Raw genomic sequence first — 17,994 nt, forward strand, 5'->3', positions numbered from 1 at the left:
CATCTGAATGCAGAGTTCCAAAGAATAGCAAAGAGAGATAAGAAAGCCTATCTAAGTGATCAATGCAAAGAAATAGAGGAAAACAATAGAATGGGGAAGACTAGAGATCTCTTCAAGAAAATTAGAAATACCAAGGGAACATTTCATGCAAAGATGGGTACAATAAAGGACAAAAATGGTATGGACCTAACAGAAGCAAAAGATATTAAGAAGAGGTGGCAAGAATACACAGAAGAACTACACAAAAAAGATTTTCATGACCCAGATAACCACGATGGTGTGATCACTCACCTAGAGCCAGACATTTTCGAGTGTGAAGTCAAGTGGGCCTTAGGAAGCATCACTATGAACAAAGCTAGTGGAGATGATGGAATTCCAGCTGAGCTGTTTCAAATCCTAAAAGATGATGCTGTGAAAGTCCTGCACTCAATACGTCAGCAAATTTGGAAAACTCAGCAGTGGTCATAGGACTGGAAAAGGTCAGTTTTCATTCCAATCTCAAAGAAGAGCAATGCCAAAGAATTCTCAAACTACCTCAGAGTTGCACTCATTTCACATGCTAGCAAAGTAATGCTCAAAATTCTCCAAGCCAGGCTTCAACAGTACATGAACCAAGAAATTACAGATGTACAAGCTGGATTTAGAAAACGCAAAGGAACCAGAGATCAAATTGCCAACATCCATTAGATCATACAAAAAGCAAGAGAATTCCAGAAAAACATCTACTTCTGCTTCATTGACTATGCTAGTCTTTGACTGTATGGATCACAACAAACTGTGGAAAATTCTTAAAGAAAGGGGAATACCAGACCACCTTACCTGCCTCCTAAGAAATCTGTATGCAGGTCAAGAAGCAACAGTTAGAACCAGACACAGAACAACGGACCGGTTCCAGATTGGGAAAGGAGTGCATCAAGGCTGTATATTGTCATCCTGCTTATTTTACTTATAAGGAAGTACTTCATGTACAATTTGGGCTGGATGAAGCACAAGCTGGAATCAGGATTGCTGGGAAAAATATCAGTAACCTCAGATATGCAGATGACACCACACTTATGGAAGAAAGTGAAGAAGAACTAAAGATCCTCTTGATGAAGGTGAGAGAAGAGAGTGAAAAAAGCTGGCTTAAAACTCGACATTCAAAAAACTAAGATCATGGCATCCAGTCCCACCACTTCATGGCAAATAGATGGAGAAACAATGGAAGCAGTGACTGATGTTATTTTCTTGGGCTCCAAAATCACTGCAGATGGTGACTGCAGCCATGAAATTAAAAGACACTTGCTCCTTGGAAGAAAAGCTATAACAAACCTAGACAGCATATTAAAAACCAAAGAGATTACCTTGCCAACAAAGGTCCGTCAAGTCAAAGCTATGGTTTTTCCAGTAGTCATGTGCAGTGTGAGAGTTAGACCATAAAGAGAAGTCTGAGTGCCTAAGAATTGGTGCTTTTGAACTGTAGTGCTGGAGAAGATTCTTGAGAGTCCCTTGAACCATAAGGAAATCCAGTCAATCCTAAAGGAAATCAACCCTGAATATTCATTAAAAAGACTGATGCTAAAGCTGAAGCTCCAATACTTTGGCCACCTCATAACAATGAACTTACTCATTGGAAAATACCTTGATGCTGGGAAAGATTGAGAGCAAGAGAAGAGGGCCACAGAGGACAAGATGGTTGGATGGCATCACTGACTTAATGGACATGAGTTTGAGCAAACTCCGGGAGATGGTGAAGGACAGGAAAGCCCGGCATGCTGCAGTCCATTGGATTGCAAAGATTTGGACACGACTGAGTGACTGAACAACAACAACAACAGCAGTGTAATAGGAGGTATTCTGCTCCTTATTCATCTCTAGTCTAGTGCAGTGACAGCTGGATGAGAAACTTTAGACCATTTTGGAACAAGATAGGATATAGATGTCATATTTGATTAGGCGACTCTGCTGCCTCTGGAGGAACTTACCCAGACATTACTGTCTGATGCACATCAGCGGGGTGGGAGGAGGTTGGCAGTGTTGGACTCAGGTGGGTTATCCACTCTCCTGCAGGGAGGACTCACCCTATGACAGCCCTCCGTGGGTGTCAGGCCTGGGTGCTGTGATGAAGCTGAGGACGGCCACGTCCCCCACCTGATGTGTCTATTACACAAGAGCAGTTGACACACACAGAATTGCTGAGTCACAGGCTGAGTCAGAGGCCAAATTGGAAATGCTCTATCTGTGCTTCAACCAGGATTTGTCAGCACTTACTGTGCACTTCGTGCAGTGCCATGGGCCTGAGGATTAACAGCTGATTCATGCCTCTTGTTCTAGTTAATTTTTTATATTTAGCATGAAAAAGAATGAGGTGAAAGTGTTAGTCACTCAGTCATGTCTGACTCTTTGCGACCCCATGTCATGCTTTCCCCCAATTACGTAGGCGACAGATACCCACTATAGAAAATTTGGAAAATACAAAAAAGCATTCACGTATTATAAAGTCATCCATTCACCATTCCCAAAGATAAATATATTAATGTTTTAGAGCCTTTCAAACTTTAAAAAAAAATAAATATGTACTTTCCACGTATAAAAATTTGTATCTGGATAAATAAATACCTACTATTGGCTAAGAGCATGGGGCAGAGCTCTGAGATATTTTAGAACTTCGCTTCATCAATGAAGGCAGATGAAAATTAAAATGATATATTAAGATCACCCTGGGCATATTTCAGGTGAATCAGTGACATCCAAGACTATGGTTAGAGAAGCAGGTATTTCAGTCCTAGAGGAAATGGAATTTAGGGGTATTCTCCATCAAAGTTTTATACAAGTAAGAGAAGGCTATAATAAACATCAGGATTGACTTAAAGAAAGAAAAGCCATAAAACTGTAACATATGATAATGAAGGTAAGGAATTTGTAAAGCAGTTGCCTTATAGCTGTCATTGCTCCGTGTGTATGGATTCTGTGTGTTGTCTTTCTGACTCTCCTGACCTATGTAAGTATGCGGTAATAACTGTTCATCACCGTCTTTGCTTGAGATACAGCTCAGAGTAGGTGAGTAACTTGCCAAACTGGCAGAGATATGAGATTAAGTTATGAGTCTGAGACTGATTGATGGATTGGTCTATTGATTTCATTACAAATTGGAAGATCTGCCTTAAAAAAAAAAAAATCTACTCTCACTTTCAGTCACGGCCTAGCTCCAAACCCTTTCAAGTTGTGCAAATCAATCTGTATTTAAGCAAACAGCCTACAGGAGTCAGCTGTTCCTCCGATGGTCTCATCTGCTGAGCCCTAGTGGGCAGCATGAAAAAGATGAACTGTGTTCAAATCCCTAGCCCTAGCTGAAATTCCAGCTTCAAGAAAAAGTTTGAATTGTCACTTGGCAATTTGATTTAAGTTAAAGGGAGCCCCGGACTGAAATTCCCATGCTGGCTGCCTTTTGGTAGATGTCTTCATAAAAGGGAAGAAGGGGGTTTGGTGAAGCCTTAATGTTCAGTTGTTAGGCTACGGAGAAGGGATTATTGAAATCCGGAAATAATTCCAAAACGTGCAACCATTGGCTTTAGCTCTCTTTCAATTCAAATCGTTTACCAGAGATATGAATAGGGACAAAATCAAATTGCCCCTGTTTCCTTCCTTTCTCAGAAAGATCAGTATGTACTGAGTCAGACATGTGTAAAGCCTTAAGTAAAAGAGGGAAGGAGCAGGGTTTTAGCCACTGAATAAGCTCTTAGACTGTGCTTCTCCAGGGCAGGGATGTGTCTATTCATTACCCTCCCCACTCCCACCCCTGCCCCCCACCCCTGTTTGTTGAATTAACTTATTAAACTTTTTATCCTTTTAGGTGACCCTTCCAGAATAAAAGGACTGTTTTAAAAGTTTTATGTATGACGTATCAACTGTGAGAGTCTGGGCTCTGCAGTTTTTATAAAAAGCATAAGAGACATACCTATATAACCCATGGCACATGCTCAGGAAGCATTTTTGGAATGAATGAACGAATGAATGAAGTGGGATTGGGTATTCTGGAGCAAGTGACTGGATGAGTTACTAAAATTTCAATCAATGTTTTCTCTTTGTCTATGTGATAATATGTTGGAGTATTTTGAGAGAATACCGCAAGAAACTCTTATGTTTGTGCCTAAAATAAGGCAGTGTGGAGGGTGGGAATCCTGCTGGAAAAAATAACAAACAGAGACTAATTGATGCTTTATAGTTTGCATCACTCCATGTAACAAGATTTCTGGAAACCTCAAACCTTGGCTGAGTCTGGAAGCATGTCAGCCTCATACTTACTGAGCCGTACAAAAGCCCGTCGGTGTCCATGGCCAAGAACTGGCCAGTCTCCGTACTCTTAATATACACCTCCCCTATGCTTTCCGCACAGAGCTGCAGCTGAACTGAAATAAAAATAACACGAGCAAAAGTAAATAAACACTAAGCCTTTGCCGATAGAGTCTGGCAGCCAGGACAGTTAGCCATGGAAAATTCTGCTCATTCATCTCACAGAGCCCTCAAGGATGAGCCTCATATTAATCAAAACATAGAAATACAGTTCCTTTTTCTTTGCCCTCCAAAGAAAGCCGTCTGTTGGGAGTCATGTTCTCGAGGGAAGGAGAGGTGGTGGCAGGCTCGCCCACCCGTCTCTGCCTCGTTTGTGACCCCACATGCACTTCACAGGACAGGGTCAGGGGAGGAAGCTCATTCACTTCCCTGGATCCAGCATCCCAGCAAGTGATCTTGGGGTACCACAGAGTCGGCAGCTGGCCAGCCTGAGGCTGTTCAGCTTCAGCTCTCAACCTGCTTTGGCAGGAGTGCTTTTTATGGCCTGGGCCTTCCTTTCATGGGTGCTTTTCATGGACAGATTGTTATTTTTCAAAATCTAATAGTGTTATTTTCCCAGATGGAAGAGGTTCCCAGGAAGTTAGATTGCTTGGCACGTATGAAACTCAAGAAGCTCACCCATGATGAAGTTCAGTCAAGCCCCTGCCTCTGTGGCAACCCCACTCGGGTACTGGTAGAGGGGAAATCCTGACCTCTGACAGGGAGAATGAAAAAGGTACCTGGGATGGGAGTAGTGGTTCTCACCTGGGGATGATTTTGTTCTGCAGGGGACAGGTAGCCATGTATGTAGACTCTTTTGGTTGTCCCAGCTAGGGTGGGATAGTGCTACCCTCATCCAGCAAGTGGAAGCCGGGCATACTGCTTAACATCCCACAGTGCCCAGGGAACCCCTTCACAGCAAGGAATTATTCAGCCCCAAAAGTCAGTAGTGCCAAGGTTGGGAAACACTGAGGTTAAGGGTAAAGACTGAGATGCTCCGAGTTACCCCCTCTCCAGTTACACTGACTGATACTCCCATGGTGCCTTGCCCACTTCGGGACAATTTCATTGGTCCTAACCATTGTTATGATTAGGAGTGAAATCTGGACTGGGGACCAACTGAGCATCCAATAGTTCTTTGGGAGTCAGCTTTGTCAGAGGCCAAGGTACAGGGGATGCTAGAAGGAACACAGGCCTTCAGGTTGTACCCCTAGGCCCCTCATTGCTTTTCCTTGTTTTCATTTTTTATTTAATTTCTTAGAATCAGAAATGTATTCCCATGTTTCATACTTGGAAACACAGAAGAGGAGATGGTGAATGTCTTCCTTCTGCCCCTTCCAACCTCTCGCTCCCAATTGAAGGGGGTCAAGACAGACAAGGATCCTTGCCCTTCCTCTGGGATACATTCTCCTGGGTAGACAGAGACAAACAAGTAAACTCCTCCTAGGTATATTTTGAGTGTGTTCTTCTAGAGAGATTTTATGTATGAGAAATAGACTTTATCCCTCCTGTCTTTTTGTTTTTTTCCTACACAAATGGTGAGATACCCTACAGTCCTGTACCTGTGTTTTTCAGTTAAAACTGACTGGAAATCTTTCCACTGAAGCAGTGAAGGAGTTACCCTCCATCTTTGCCAATTGAATTGTGTCCTCTTAGTGGATGTGCGGTAATCATTTTACCACTTCCTTATTAGTATGTCTGTATCTTCTCATTTCCCTCTCTTTCCTTATCTTCTGATTCATCCCAAGGGTGATACGTAGTTACATCACCCTTATTGAAGACTCAGTTCTCTTGTCCTTGAAAGTCTTTGCTGCAGAGACTCAGGACCTCCACTCACTTCCTCTGGTGAGCAGTTTATTTAACTCATAAGAAGAAAGTGAGAAAGCACAATCTCCTTTGCCACCAGGCCTCCTGACTGCTTAGCTCTGAGAGGCAGTTATGAGAGCGCAGGCCAGAGGCCTCCTCTCTCCAACCTCGGGTCCCACCACTCGCTCACTGAGTCACTGCTCCAGCCACGCCACTCCTTTCCCACACCAGTCTCTTTTCTGCCACAGGATCTTTGCACAGGCTCTCCCTCTGTCTGGTATTTCCTCTCTCCTAATAGTCACAAAGATGGTCCTTTTCCTCCTGGCCTCAGCCCCAAAGCCTTTCCTCAGAGAGGCCTTCCCCCCACAAGTACCCCACCACACTCTGCACAGCAAGTCCTTTCACTCCCACCCCAGGAGCCCTGGCACCCTAGTCCCTGCATCTTTGTCTTCCTCCTTCCTGGTTTGTTTCCTTCATGGCACTTAGTGTGCACTTATTTTTGTTGTTTAGGGCTTCACTCATTTATTTCTGCCTCCCCAGGGGAGTGTACACTTGGAAGAAAGGGCAGGAATTTTATCTGTCCTGTTTCCCCTTCAGTCTCCAGTGCCTCCCAGAGTGCTCTACACCCTGGGGAGAGCCAGTGTGTATTTGTTGAGTGGACAATGTTAGGCTAATCTTTGCAGAGATGATTCTGTTGGCCCATAATTAGTAAGCTGTACATTTTGAATTGTGTTTCCAATAGTGCTTTGTGGAGTGAAGTAAGATGCGACTGAGTTGTGAGTTGTAAGGTTCAAGGCTGGGCTTTGCCACTTATGAGCAGGACCTTGGCTGGGTTGTTTAACTTTCAGGCCACAGTCTCCTTGTTAGTAAAATTGGAATGATTTAGATTCAATTTCTAGAGGTTTTTTCCAGCACTAGCAGTCTCAAAAGCGTGTAAATAAATTTAGTAATGGTGCTATATACAACAGAATATTATTTAACCATAAAAAGGAATAAAGTACTGGTGCATGCTACAACATGGCTGAACCTTGAAAGCATGTTAAGTGAAGAAGCTTACTCACAAAGGACCACACATTGTTTGATTCCATTTCAAATAAATGTCCAGAATAGGCAAAACCCATAGAGACAGGAAGTAGATTAGTGGTAGCCAGGGGCTGAGGAAGGGGTTGGAGAGAGAAGGGGAAACTATGGTTAAGAGGTATAGGGTTTCTTTTAGGGTGATGAAGGCTGACCGTAGAGATGGTTGCACAAATCTCTAAGAAAACCACTGAATGGCATACTTTAAATGGGTGAATTGTAAGGTATGTGAATGTATCTCAATAAAAAATTTTTTTCAATGCTCAGTATTTTCATTGACCTCTGATTTGCAGAGAATTTCACATGTGTTTTCTATCAGTTTCTCGGCATAATCCTGTATATTTAAGAGAGACCAAACTGCTACTGCTGCTAAGTCACATCAGTCGTGTCCGACTCTGTGCAACCCTATAGACGGCAGCCCACCAGGCTCCCCCATCCCTGGGATTCTCCAGGCAAGAACACTGGAGTGGGTTGCCATTTCCTTCTCCGATGCATGAAAGTGAAAAGGGAAAGTGAAGTCGCTCAGTCATGTCTGACTCTTAGCGATCCCATGGACTGCAGCCTACCAGGCTCCTCCGTCCATGGGATTTTCCAGGCAAGAGTACTGGAGTGGGGTGCCATCGCCTTCTCCAGAGAGACCAAAGGAAGGGAATAATTGTTTACTGATCATCTACAATGTGCCAGGCATCTTGCTAGTTTCTATCTTGGTATAAATAGTGTAAAACTGAAGAGTTTGGACTCAAGAAGCAAACTGCATGAATTTAAATTCTGGCTTGGCTGTGTATTAGCTGTGTACTGATTGGGTATGGTATTTACCTCTGTTTCCTTATCTGTAATGATAGTGTCTGCTCCATAGAGTTGTGAGGTTTAGTGATCTGACACCTAGAAGTGTCCAGTAAAATTGCTATCATTTTGATTGTGTTTAGGTGACATCATCACTTCTCACAGCATCCCTGGAGGAAGGTGGCACTGGCTGTGTCCTACAGGTGAGGAAACTGAAGCTTGGTAAGAGCACCTTTACTAGACATTGTACTTAGAATCATAGACAAAACCATGGCCAGAATCCAGGCCTGACTATTTTAAATATCCTGCTTTTTCCTCTATTTCATACAATACCTTGAACAGTTACCAGAAAGGTTGGTCCAAATCAAGCCATATTCACTTCCCTCCTTGGTCCCCCTTATGTTCAAGGTCTGACTTGCACAAGATGTCGGATGGCCATCCAGAACCCCGTTTTGTAGCCATGATGATGTTAGCTACCTGGGACTTTTGGCTCAGATGGTAAAGAATCTGCCTTCAATGTGGGAGACTTGGGTTTGATCCCTGGGTGGGAAAGATCCCTTGGAGAAGGAAATGGCTACCCACTCCAGTATCCTTGCCTGGAAAATCCCATGGACAGAGGAGCCTGGCAGGCCACAGTCCATGGGATCACAAAGAGTCAAACACGACTGAAGTGACTTAGCACGCACACCTATATAAGTAGGTCACATTATTATAAGTCAGTCACATTATAGCTACAACAGAAACCCCTAAAGGGCAAGTCCTTTTGGGTAATCAAGAAAAATGTTTTTTTAACAGACTTCCTTTTGTAGAGCAGTTTTAGGTTCACAGCAAAAATATGGGGAAAGTATGAAATTTACCATGTGCCCCTCCCCTGCATGGCACAGTCTCCCCATTATTGTCACCCCCCACCAGCGAGGTACAGTTGTTATAAATGACGAACCTACACCAGCACATCGTGATCACCTAGGAAGACATTTTCTGTAGCTTTTTATTTTCTAGTCCATTCCTGTTCTGCGCCTTAAATACTGCCCGTTTGTCTCGCTGTGGGGGTAGGCAGAGTTGACTTTGCCGTCTGAGGAGCCCCGTCTTGGCCATGTTAACGCCCCACGGAGGTAAACATGAGACAGAGCTGCCTGGCGCACGACTCAGACCTCGGCCCTGAGCCCCAGCACCAAGTTGTTGCACTGGTGAGAGTTTGTCTCAAGAGTTTCCTCTGTAAATATTATTTCTCCAGGATGTCCAAGTTTCATAGCTCATTTTCACTGGATTTCTTTCTGGCTAAGTTGCTTAAACATATATCCTTCTACAAGCAGAGCTGGCAGGAAGGAGTAACACCCAGCGCGTTGCTCGCGTAGCTGACTAGGTGTCCAACTGCCTAGTGTGACTTCATTCCAGTTTTCCAAACCTACATCCTCCTGCAGCTGCTGCTGAGGGGTGGGAGGGAAGGAGAGCAAGTGGGAGAGGGGGGCTTACAAAGAGAGGGAGGGACTGGCCAACAGCCTTGGCGGAAGCAGCAGCCCTTCCCTCTTGGAGGGAGCAGGGGCCTCAGGGGAAGCCACGAGTCAGCATGTATGCATGTTCCGGGCATTACTTGCTGGGTGCTCCGCTCAGTGTGGGCAAGGTCTCCGCCTTCAGGGGCTTACACCTATTGAGGGTCAGATGACCCAGAGTAATCAAGCAGTACAATAGCAAAAACTCCACTTGTTTTTGAGCTAAAAGCAAACAAAAGTGCAACAACCAAAACCCTCTTTTTTCCCTCTCTCTATAATTGTTTTCTCTCTCAAAAGCAGAAAATAATGTACAGTGCGGGAAAAAAGCAAACTGCAAAAGAGTATTTATGGTAAGTCCTTGATGAAAATTTTGTAAACAAAACAAACCAATGCACATAGCTTATGAATAGATAGGGAGTAAAAGATAAAAATGTGCACTTGATTCAGTCCAAATTCATAGCAGTGGCTGCTCTGGGGAGGATGAAAATGACTGAGACTGGGGAGGGGAGTGGAGGGAAATTGCCTTTCATCCTAACTCTTCGTTCCTTTCAAAAGACAATACTGAGGCAAGAACTGCCAGCAAGTTGGTAACAGTGGTTAACTTTGGGTAATGGGGCTGCCGATGGTTTTGTAGTGTTCTGGGTGAGGCTGGGTAGTTGATGTGAAAAGCCTGGTTTGTAGTTGGTGGGCAGACACTCAGTTTCTTGCTGCTGGTGCTCTGTGACCCAACACAGACTTGACCTCGGGGACCATCTAGACCTGAATGCAGGGATCTGCAAAAGATGTGTCATCTTGAGGGCAGACACACCTTTCCGACTCACTGGAAAAGACCCTGATTGAGGGCAGGAGGAGAGGGGGGCAGCAGAGGATGAGATGGTTGGATGGCATCACCAACTCAATGGACATGAGTTTGAGCAAAGTCCGGGAGATGGTGAAGGACACGGAAGCCTGATGTGCTGCAGTCTGTGGGGTCACAACTTAGTGACTGAACAACAATTTAAGGGCAGACAGGGAACCAGGAAAGCTGGTGAAGGGCCACTCAGGTCACACCTGCTCTGTTCAGTGTCTTCTTCCAGCACCTTCCACCAGGTTAGCACCCAGGACACAGGGGTGGAGGGAGTGCCTCCTCTCTCCCATATGGGGAATTTAGGACTTGCTCTCTATGAGCTGGGTGGTCAGTGGCTCTGTAGCATCCCAAGGATGAAGGGGCAAGTACTTTTTGAAAAACAAGGCAAATCACTCAGCCCTCTGGGGAGTTACTGTTCCCCATCTCTGAAATATGGACAGTGACTTTTGACTTAGCAGAAGAAATGAAAAGCAATTTTCAAAAAAGGTACTCTAGTGATGGTTACAAGTTTCTTAGAGAAATTCAAACTTACAAAGCACTTTAAAAATGTTCTACAGAACGACTGGAAGCACTTGCCTGATGGACTAGTAACCATAGTGTCCCCGGTAGAATCCAGTCCTGCTCCTTGCCTAGGAATGCATTAAGGTGTGCTGGTTTGGGAATGGCCAATTTATCAAAAGTAAATGTCAAATAACTGAAATATACAGGATGACCTTTGCAACCCACGCTCCTGTCTCATCCTTTGGACCCTTCAGGGGTCTTTGCTTAGGGGAACCTAGGTAAGGGGGAGGAGAAGGCAATGGGGTCACGAAGAGTCAGTCAGCATTGGAGAAGGAAATGGCAACCCACTCCAGTGTTCTTGCCTGGAGAATCCAGGGACAGAGGAGCCTGGTGGGCTGCCATCTATGGGGTCGCACAGAGTTGGACACGACTGAAGCTACTTAGCAGCAGCAGCAGCAGGAAAGGGGGATGCCAGGAATCTGAGTGGATATGCTGGTCCCTGTCTAGAGATCTTCCTTCTTTTCCTGAGGAATTATAAGCTGGTATCTCTGGTTTTCTCTTCTGTGCCTCAGAGCCTTCCGTTAGCTCTTCATAGTAGTTTAGTCAGTAAGACACATGATCCCTTACATTCCAAGGATAGAAAGAAGGAACAGGAGTTAGAACCTGCCAGTGCCAAGAGACATGAGCTTTGGGGCACCATGCTATTCTCTTCCTGTCCTTCCCTAGGAATTTTGAAAGGTAAGACTACAGCTGCTGCGTTCAGCAGGATGAATGCTGCGGAGGGAGGTCCTGCTTCTGCAGCACATTCCTCCATGGCCTTTAAGCCTGCTTTCCACCTCTGCTCTCCAGATAGAGGCCCAGAGAGATTACGTGCCTGGTTTATTCTGGGTTGGAGACTTCCCGTCCTTTGCCTTGTTTACCCAAAATGAGGTCAGCCTCATTCAGAACTTGGTGAGGTTGTTTTATGTCAGTGGCATTTATACTTAAAATGTAGCCACAAGCCGGGCACCGTAAAACATTAGAGAAAGACGGAGAAGAAATAAAATGGAGTTTGTGGGGGAAAAAAGTTACAGTGGTTTGGATACGTGTGTGTGTGTGTGTGTGTGTGTGTGTGTGTATGAAAAAGACTTTTCTTAGAATGTGTAAAGGTGTTTGCTTCTCCTCTAGGGTCTGAAAAAGGTGCCTGGAAAATTTTGATACAGTCCATGGACTGTGTGATATTTAAAAAAAAAAATAGTCTATCTGGAAAAATCCCTCTTGTGTAAGCAGATAAAGAGCTGGTAGGGAGGAGAGGGTAGGAGGCCTTCGGCAGGGCGTGCCACCAGGGAGAGTGTGCCTGTCTGAAGACCAGTCACTCTCTCTGATGCCTGGCTCTGCCCACTGTGGTCACTTGAAGAGCACACCAATGCAGTGGGGAGCACAGTGGGTTCGCCGTCAGGTGGTGAGCCACAGCAGGATGGGGAATCTGGATCGCCCCCAGAACTGTGGGCAGGAGGGATTCACTAAAGGGAAGGAACCCTTTCTAAAGGGCTGCAAAGCAGGGTTCTGGGGACCGGTGAACTCCTCTAGTGCCTTTAGGATGTGGTTTGATTTATAAATATTTGATTGGCACACACTTTGCTCAGGAACATTTCCATTTGTGTGGTGAGTGGTGCCGGTAATCCTGCTCCCCATGAAGCCTCGTACGTGCTTGGGGAGGTGAGGGGTGCGTGCCACGGGAGGGGGCTGCAGGTTTGGGATGCTTGTGAGCTTTTTCCTATCCTCCAGTTACTGCTCCAGAAATAGGTTATGGCCCCCTTAGACAGAGAGTGAACTCCCTCAAAAGGAGCGGAGTCAGGCACGGAGCTCCTTCTTGCTTTGCCCAAGACAGCTTGGTGTGCAGAGAGGCGAGACAGGGCAGGGCTTGCAGAGCTGCTGGTGCCTGGGTACAAGGTAACCACATGCCAGGCCTCAAGAGCTCCAAGCCCGGACAGTCCTGAGATGCCGAGATGCAGGGAGCTGGTGTAGCATTGGTTTAACTCAGCACACTCCAAAGATCAGATGGTGAGACAAGGAAGGCCCAGCAAGCCTCAGGATGCTGCTGCTGATAAACACCATGTTCCAGGCACTTATCATGTGCCTGGCAGGCTGTTAAAGACATTCACAAACTGTCATACTTAAAATTCCAACTTTCCTATGAGGGTGGGTACTGTTGCCATCCTTGTTTTTAAAACAAGGAAACTGAGGCATGTGGAGGAAAAGTAACTTCCCGACAGGGAAGCTGACAGGGAGCCAGTAAACCGCAGTGATGGGTCCTGCATCTACTGGGCCCACAGATGGGCTGTGTGAATCCAGTATGTTCATTTAATTAGTGTGTGGTGTGAAACCACGGCTGTGGTGTTGGTGTCGGGGGGGAAGTGTACTATAAGCTGCTGCTGCTGCTAAGTCGCTTCGGTCGTGTCTGACTCTGTGCGACCCCATAGACGGCAGCCCACCAGGCTCCCCCATCCATGGGATTTTCCAGGCAAGAGTACTGGAGTGGGGTGCCGTTGCCTTCTCCGAGTGTGCTATAAGAGAGCCTTAGTTTTGGAAGATGCAGCTGTGGGTCGGTGCCAAGTTTCCCAATTACTGGCTGTTCCCAGAGCGCAGTGTTCACAGAGTTAGTTCACAGGGCAGTTCATTATGAATGATAATTAATAACCTCATCAGGACCGTGGCTAAGAGGAAATTAAATAGTCTAGTGCAATGCATGGCATATATTAGGTGCTTGATAGATATTTATGGAATATATTATTGAATTTGAATTTATTTGCTTCCAACACAGTTCATTCACTCATCAAATTAATATTTATTGGCCATGATCCTGACCGCCCAGCCATGTGCTTGACACACAGATCGCAGTGTTGAGCTGAGAGAGACGAAGTCCCCATCATCAGGGAGCCCAGTGAGGCAGGAGACCATTAGATAATTGCACAAGGAAATGTGCAGTATGACCCCGAGGAGGGCTGCCTCGATACACAAGGCGCTCCTCAAACACTATATGTCTGAGGTGGAGCTGGTCCTCATTCCCTGCCCCTGTTCCTCCTCCAGGAGCTTCCCTCTCCTGGTGATGCGGCCACTTACCAGCCCCCCAAGCCACACCCTAGGAGTCAACAAAAATCTCACACCCTGCCCCCAGCGCCCCTTCTTGCAGTCCTCTCTGGTCCTGCCTGGCTTTCCTAGTGTGGCAAAGTAACAGATGTCCATAGTCTGCATTGCTAACTGCCTACAGCTGTGATTTGAGCCATTGTAAAGGGATAAACCAAAAACATCTTCTCTGTAGGCCAGGAATTCCCACCTGTGGAGACCTCTGACTCAGGTCTACCGGACAGTGGTCCATGCACATCCATCCATCCTGGGTTTATCCCACTCCAAGAAAGACCTTGCGTTAGGTTCTGGGAAACTTACTCTCCTGGAGGTAGGAAGGGAATACATTTTGCAGACTTCTCAGTTTTGTCCAGAGTAGATCAACTGGTTGGGGACAAAGAGAAGCTGTGAAAGGAAAGCTGTTTTTTTTTTTTTGTTTGTTTGTTTGTTTTGCTTTATAGTACTGGAAGGCGTATAGTTCCATTTTGCATGGTTTATGTAGATTTATTTAAATATTTGATTGGCTTTTAGAAATACTCTCCCTGGAGGAAGTTTTAGAGTGTGGTTATCCACATATCTTCATGGTCTCTAGTCATGCTGAAACTAATGATCAAGGAAGACAAACCACTGTGCTAACCACCCAGGGATCATCCACTCCGTGCTTGCCCAGGTTAATTGTTTCTGAAGAACCTTAAAATGCAGAAAGATTGTGGCAGTACCACCACTGGGCAGAAGAGGGCGACAGAGCCACATTTAGTGGGTGCATCCATGGCAAGGAGTCAGTCCTTTTGGCTACAGGGTCTCATGAGTTTTCAGCTTTGTCAGACACACAAGGCAGTGTTGCTTTTCCCATTGCACAGGTGAGGAAACTGAGCCTCAGTATTTCCCCACTAGTTGAGATAGCCGGGAACACTGGAGAGTTTCACATTTTTGTAGAGGAGAAGATGGTGGGAAGGGTCTGGGGGCTGGGAGACTTACCTCCTTTTGCAGAGCACTTTATGCCAAATGGAGAGAATGATAATGGTCGGGTGCTGATCCAGTTAGAAAGCGGCAGCACAGGAATATGACCTCAAGGTTTCTGACTCTAAATCTAGGCCTCCTGACTGCAGGGGGTACATGGATTACCTGGGTGTCCTGGCACTGACAGGTAGGGCATGGATTTTGGCTTACTCAGCCTGCTTTGCTTTCTGTCCTCCTTGGCCCTTGTTCTTAGTTGTAGACTAAGTAAATAGGCCAACACAGCAACTCTGAATGTTGCCAGAGAGGCCTTGAATCCAAACCTGAATCCGAACCCTCGGCTTCCTGGGGGGCAGTGTTCCTGAAGAGAAGGGCCTAGGGAGGGCCCTTAAGTGCTACACAGTGTCCATGTGCTGTGCTGAGTGCCTGGAAATGTTGGCGGTGGTAGTGATGGCGACAGTGGGGACGACAGTAGCAGCATGAACCGACCTATGGGGAACTGTTACTCTCGGGCAAGAGACTGTGCCGAGAATTCTCACTACATTGTCTCACGTAATCCGCCCAAGAAACTTGGGAGGCAAGTAATATTGCTCTTCTTTTACAGTTGAGAAAAGTAAGGCCGGAACAGTTACATAACTAGCCTGAGTTCACTTGGGAAGTAATTAATCCACCATCACTCTTGTGTCGACCTCCTCACACACGCTCCTGTGCTACTGTATGCTGCCCTCCAGGGCTTCTGACATCTCAGGGCAGGCAGCTGAATTTGCAGCACTATGCAGAAGTTGTCCCACATTCTGTACCCAGAGTGCAGACTATAATGTTAACAGTGAAGTCACATGCCCTTTGTACAGAAATTCTAGTACTTGGAATTGTAATTGTAGCCTCCTGTGACCCCAGAATTTAAGGTTTCACAGAAGAGCCAGCTTAACCCCATAGAACACATCACTAAGGTTGTCTTTTCCTCTGGGATGCGGAAGACCAGAGAACATTCTCGTTGATTCAAAAAACTGATAAGACTTACTGCTGCTGCTGCTGCTAAGTCGCCTCAGTCGTGTCCGACTCTATGCAACCCCATAGACAGCAGCCCACAAGGCTCCCCCGTCCCTGGGATTCAGGCAAGAGCACTGGAGTGGGTTGCCATTTCCTTCTCCAACGATAAGACTTAATAGAAATGTTTAAAACCTTCTAGAAATGACAGCTTGTTCCGTTTGTGTTATATGAGGCAGATCACACAAAATGTGTAGCTTGCCTGATACAACACAACAGATTGAAGTCTAAGTCCATTTATTTGCAGTGAACATTGCTCGTGTATATGTTTGACATACTCAGTAGTCTTTTTTTTGCTATACTCTGGCACGTATTTTTCATCGATTATAGGCATTCAGAAGTCCATCTGAAGACAAGCCATTAAAACTAAGCTGACCCTGCAGCAGTCAGCCCCAAACTTCCTGCTTCTCATTGCAAGGGTCTGCTTGGTGGGTGAGAGGGAAGGGACAGTGCCACCTGGTTGGTAAATGCTAGCTCCCGCCCCCATCATCTGTGCTTCTGTGGATGGAGAGTGAGCACCACTGGGGTGACCGTTTGTGCTTAGCGCCTGCAACCTTTGGTGTGTGTGCAGACATGCTAAGTTGCCGCAGTTGTGTCCAGCTCTTTGCGACCCTATGGGCCATAGCCTGCCAGGCTCCTCTGTCCATGGGATTTTCCAGGCAAGAATACTAGAGGGGTTGCCATGCCCTCCTCCAGGGGATCTTTCCAACCCAGGGATCAAACCCATGTCTCTTGAGTCTCCTGCATTTTCAGGTGAGTTCTTTACCGCAAGTACCACCTGGGCAGCCTTAACCTTTTGTGTAAATCAAATCAATAATAAAGACTACCATCACATCAAAGCAGTGTTCCGTATCTCATTTTAAAGCCATCCTGCACAACCTTAAATTCTACCTGTGCTATTCTGTGTCTCCTGATTTCATCCATACTTTCCTTCCCTTGGTTCATGACACATTTGACCCCTCAGACCCTCTGAGCAGGGACCAGATCTGACTTTTGGCTCCACTCCAACATCTAATGATTTGGTGGGGCTCAGGGAATCCCCAGTGACATCACAGTAGAACCCAGACACCTCATATCAAACATACACACCACTGCCAGAAATACTAAAGCAGAAGGGAGAGATTTTTGTTCTTAGATAGTCAAGGAGAGTCTTTTCTCCAAAGTCATACCGCCATTTATCAACACCATCTGAGAGCAGCGCTGGCAGGAAAGCCCAGAAGAGATAGTCAGCCTTTGGCTCAAATCGCTCCTACTCTCCTGTTTCTATAAGGTCTGGAGAATGACTTTACCCCTCCCAGTTACCGCAGCCACGTCTGCATGATACGCAGAGCAAGAGCAGCATAATTAATGATGTGTAAGACTACGATTGTGAACTAGGATTTCACAAATCATGCCCAGTGGAAATACAACCTGGAGAATCGGTTAACTTGAAATTGAGCCCTTGTCTGTTGGGAGTTTATTGCCCCTGCCCCGTGTGGCCCTTCCCGTCATGGAGTGAGAAGGGCCCTGACTGGCCTTGGGGACCAGGCCTCTCGCTGCTTACAGGAATCTGGAACAGTTGAACATTGGCAGCCTGTCTGATCTCACAGCAGATATGTTAGGTCAACAGAGAAGTCCTCTTAAACTCTTGAAATCAGACTCCTTTAGGCAGGCTGTTGCCCTCACAACTCCCCCTTCTCCACACACAGACCCTCTGTACCTTGTTACCCCTGCGTCTGAGTGTGTCATGTCTGAAGAGAACCTTGGAGAAGGGGAGAAGGGGGTACAGCCCTTAGCTATTCTCCCTATTCTCCCTTCTCCTGTCCCTGAGTAAGGAAGATACCAGAAATGTGAGATGGGTGCTTACTGTGCTGGTCGCTCCTGTCCTTCGTCCCATCCACTGTGCCATCTGGGAGGATTCTCAGGAAGTAGCCCCCGTTGCTGCAATAGAGGAGCTTGGGCTTCTTGTAATTGCCTAGAGGCAGGTTAAACTTCTCAGTCAGGGCTGTGAAGGTCGTGGTTTCTCCTTCAGCCATGGCTCAGCAGCTGCTGGTTGTGGCTGTTTCAAGGCTGTAAGAAATGAAACAACCC

The 17,994-nt window shown here is 46.0% G+C and overlaps 2 protein-coding genes across 19 annotated transcripts in view; one reads left to right on the forward strand and one right to left on the reverse strand.

Moving 5' to 3' along the window:
* The window catches only part of LOC133251412 (uncharacterized), a 391,267-nt gene that overhangs the window by 316,147 nt on the left and 57,126 nt on the right, over nucleotides 1-17,994 (forward strand). For 9 of the 10 annotated variants that reach the window (XR_009737610.1, XR_009737606.1, XR_009737602.1 and 6 more), the window contains exon 8: nucleotides 8,121-8,180. Coding sequence is in view for 1 of the 10 variants with exons in the window: in XM_061423823.1 (XP_061279807.1) it covers nucleotides 8,121-8,180; nucleotides 8,386-8,435 (110 nt within the window). In the remaining 9 variants the exon portion in view is untranslated. Of the gene's footprint in view, nucleotides 1-8,120; nucleotides 8,181-8,385; nucleotides 17,772-17,994 lie in introns of those variants that run through there. The other variant, XM_061423823.1, reaches the window with a different exon arrangement.
* Nucleotides 1-17,994, reverse strand: part of FGF1 (fibroblast growth factor 1) — a 106,978-nt gene that overhangs the window by 5,806 nt on the left and 83,178 nt on the right. For 8 of the 9 annotated variants that reach the window (XM_061423826.1, XM_061423832.1, XM_061423824.1 and 5 more), the window contains 2 exons: nucleotides 17,771-17,973; nucleotides 4,285-4,388 (listed from right to left, as the gene is read on the reverse strand). In XM_061423826.1, coding sequence (XP_061279810.1) covers nucleotides 4,285-4,388; nucleotides 17,771-17,939 — 273 coding nt within the window. In that variant the 5' untranslated portion in view covers nucleotides 17,940-17,973. The remainder of the gene's footprint in view (nucleotides 1-4,284; nucleotides 4,389-17,770; nucleotides 17,974-17,994) is intronic. The other variant, XM_061423833.1, reaches the window with a different exon arrangement.

This window comes from Bos javanicus, chromosome 7 (genome assembly GCF_032452875.1).
Source record: "Bos javanicus breed banteng chromosome 7, ARS-OSU_banteng_1.0, whole genome shotgun sequence".
Taxonomy (NCBI): Eukaryota; Metazoa; Chordata; class Mammalia; order Artiodactyla; family Bovidae; genus Bos; species Bos javanicus.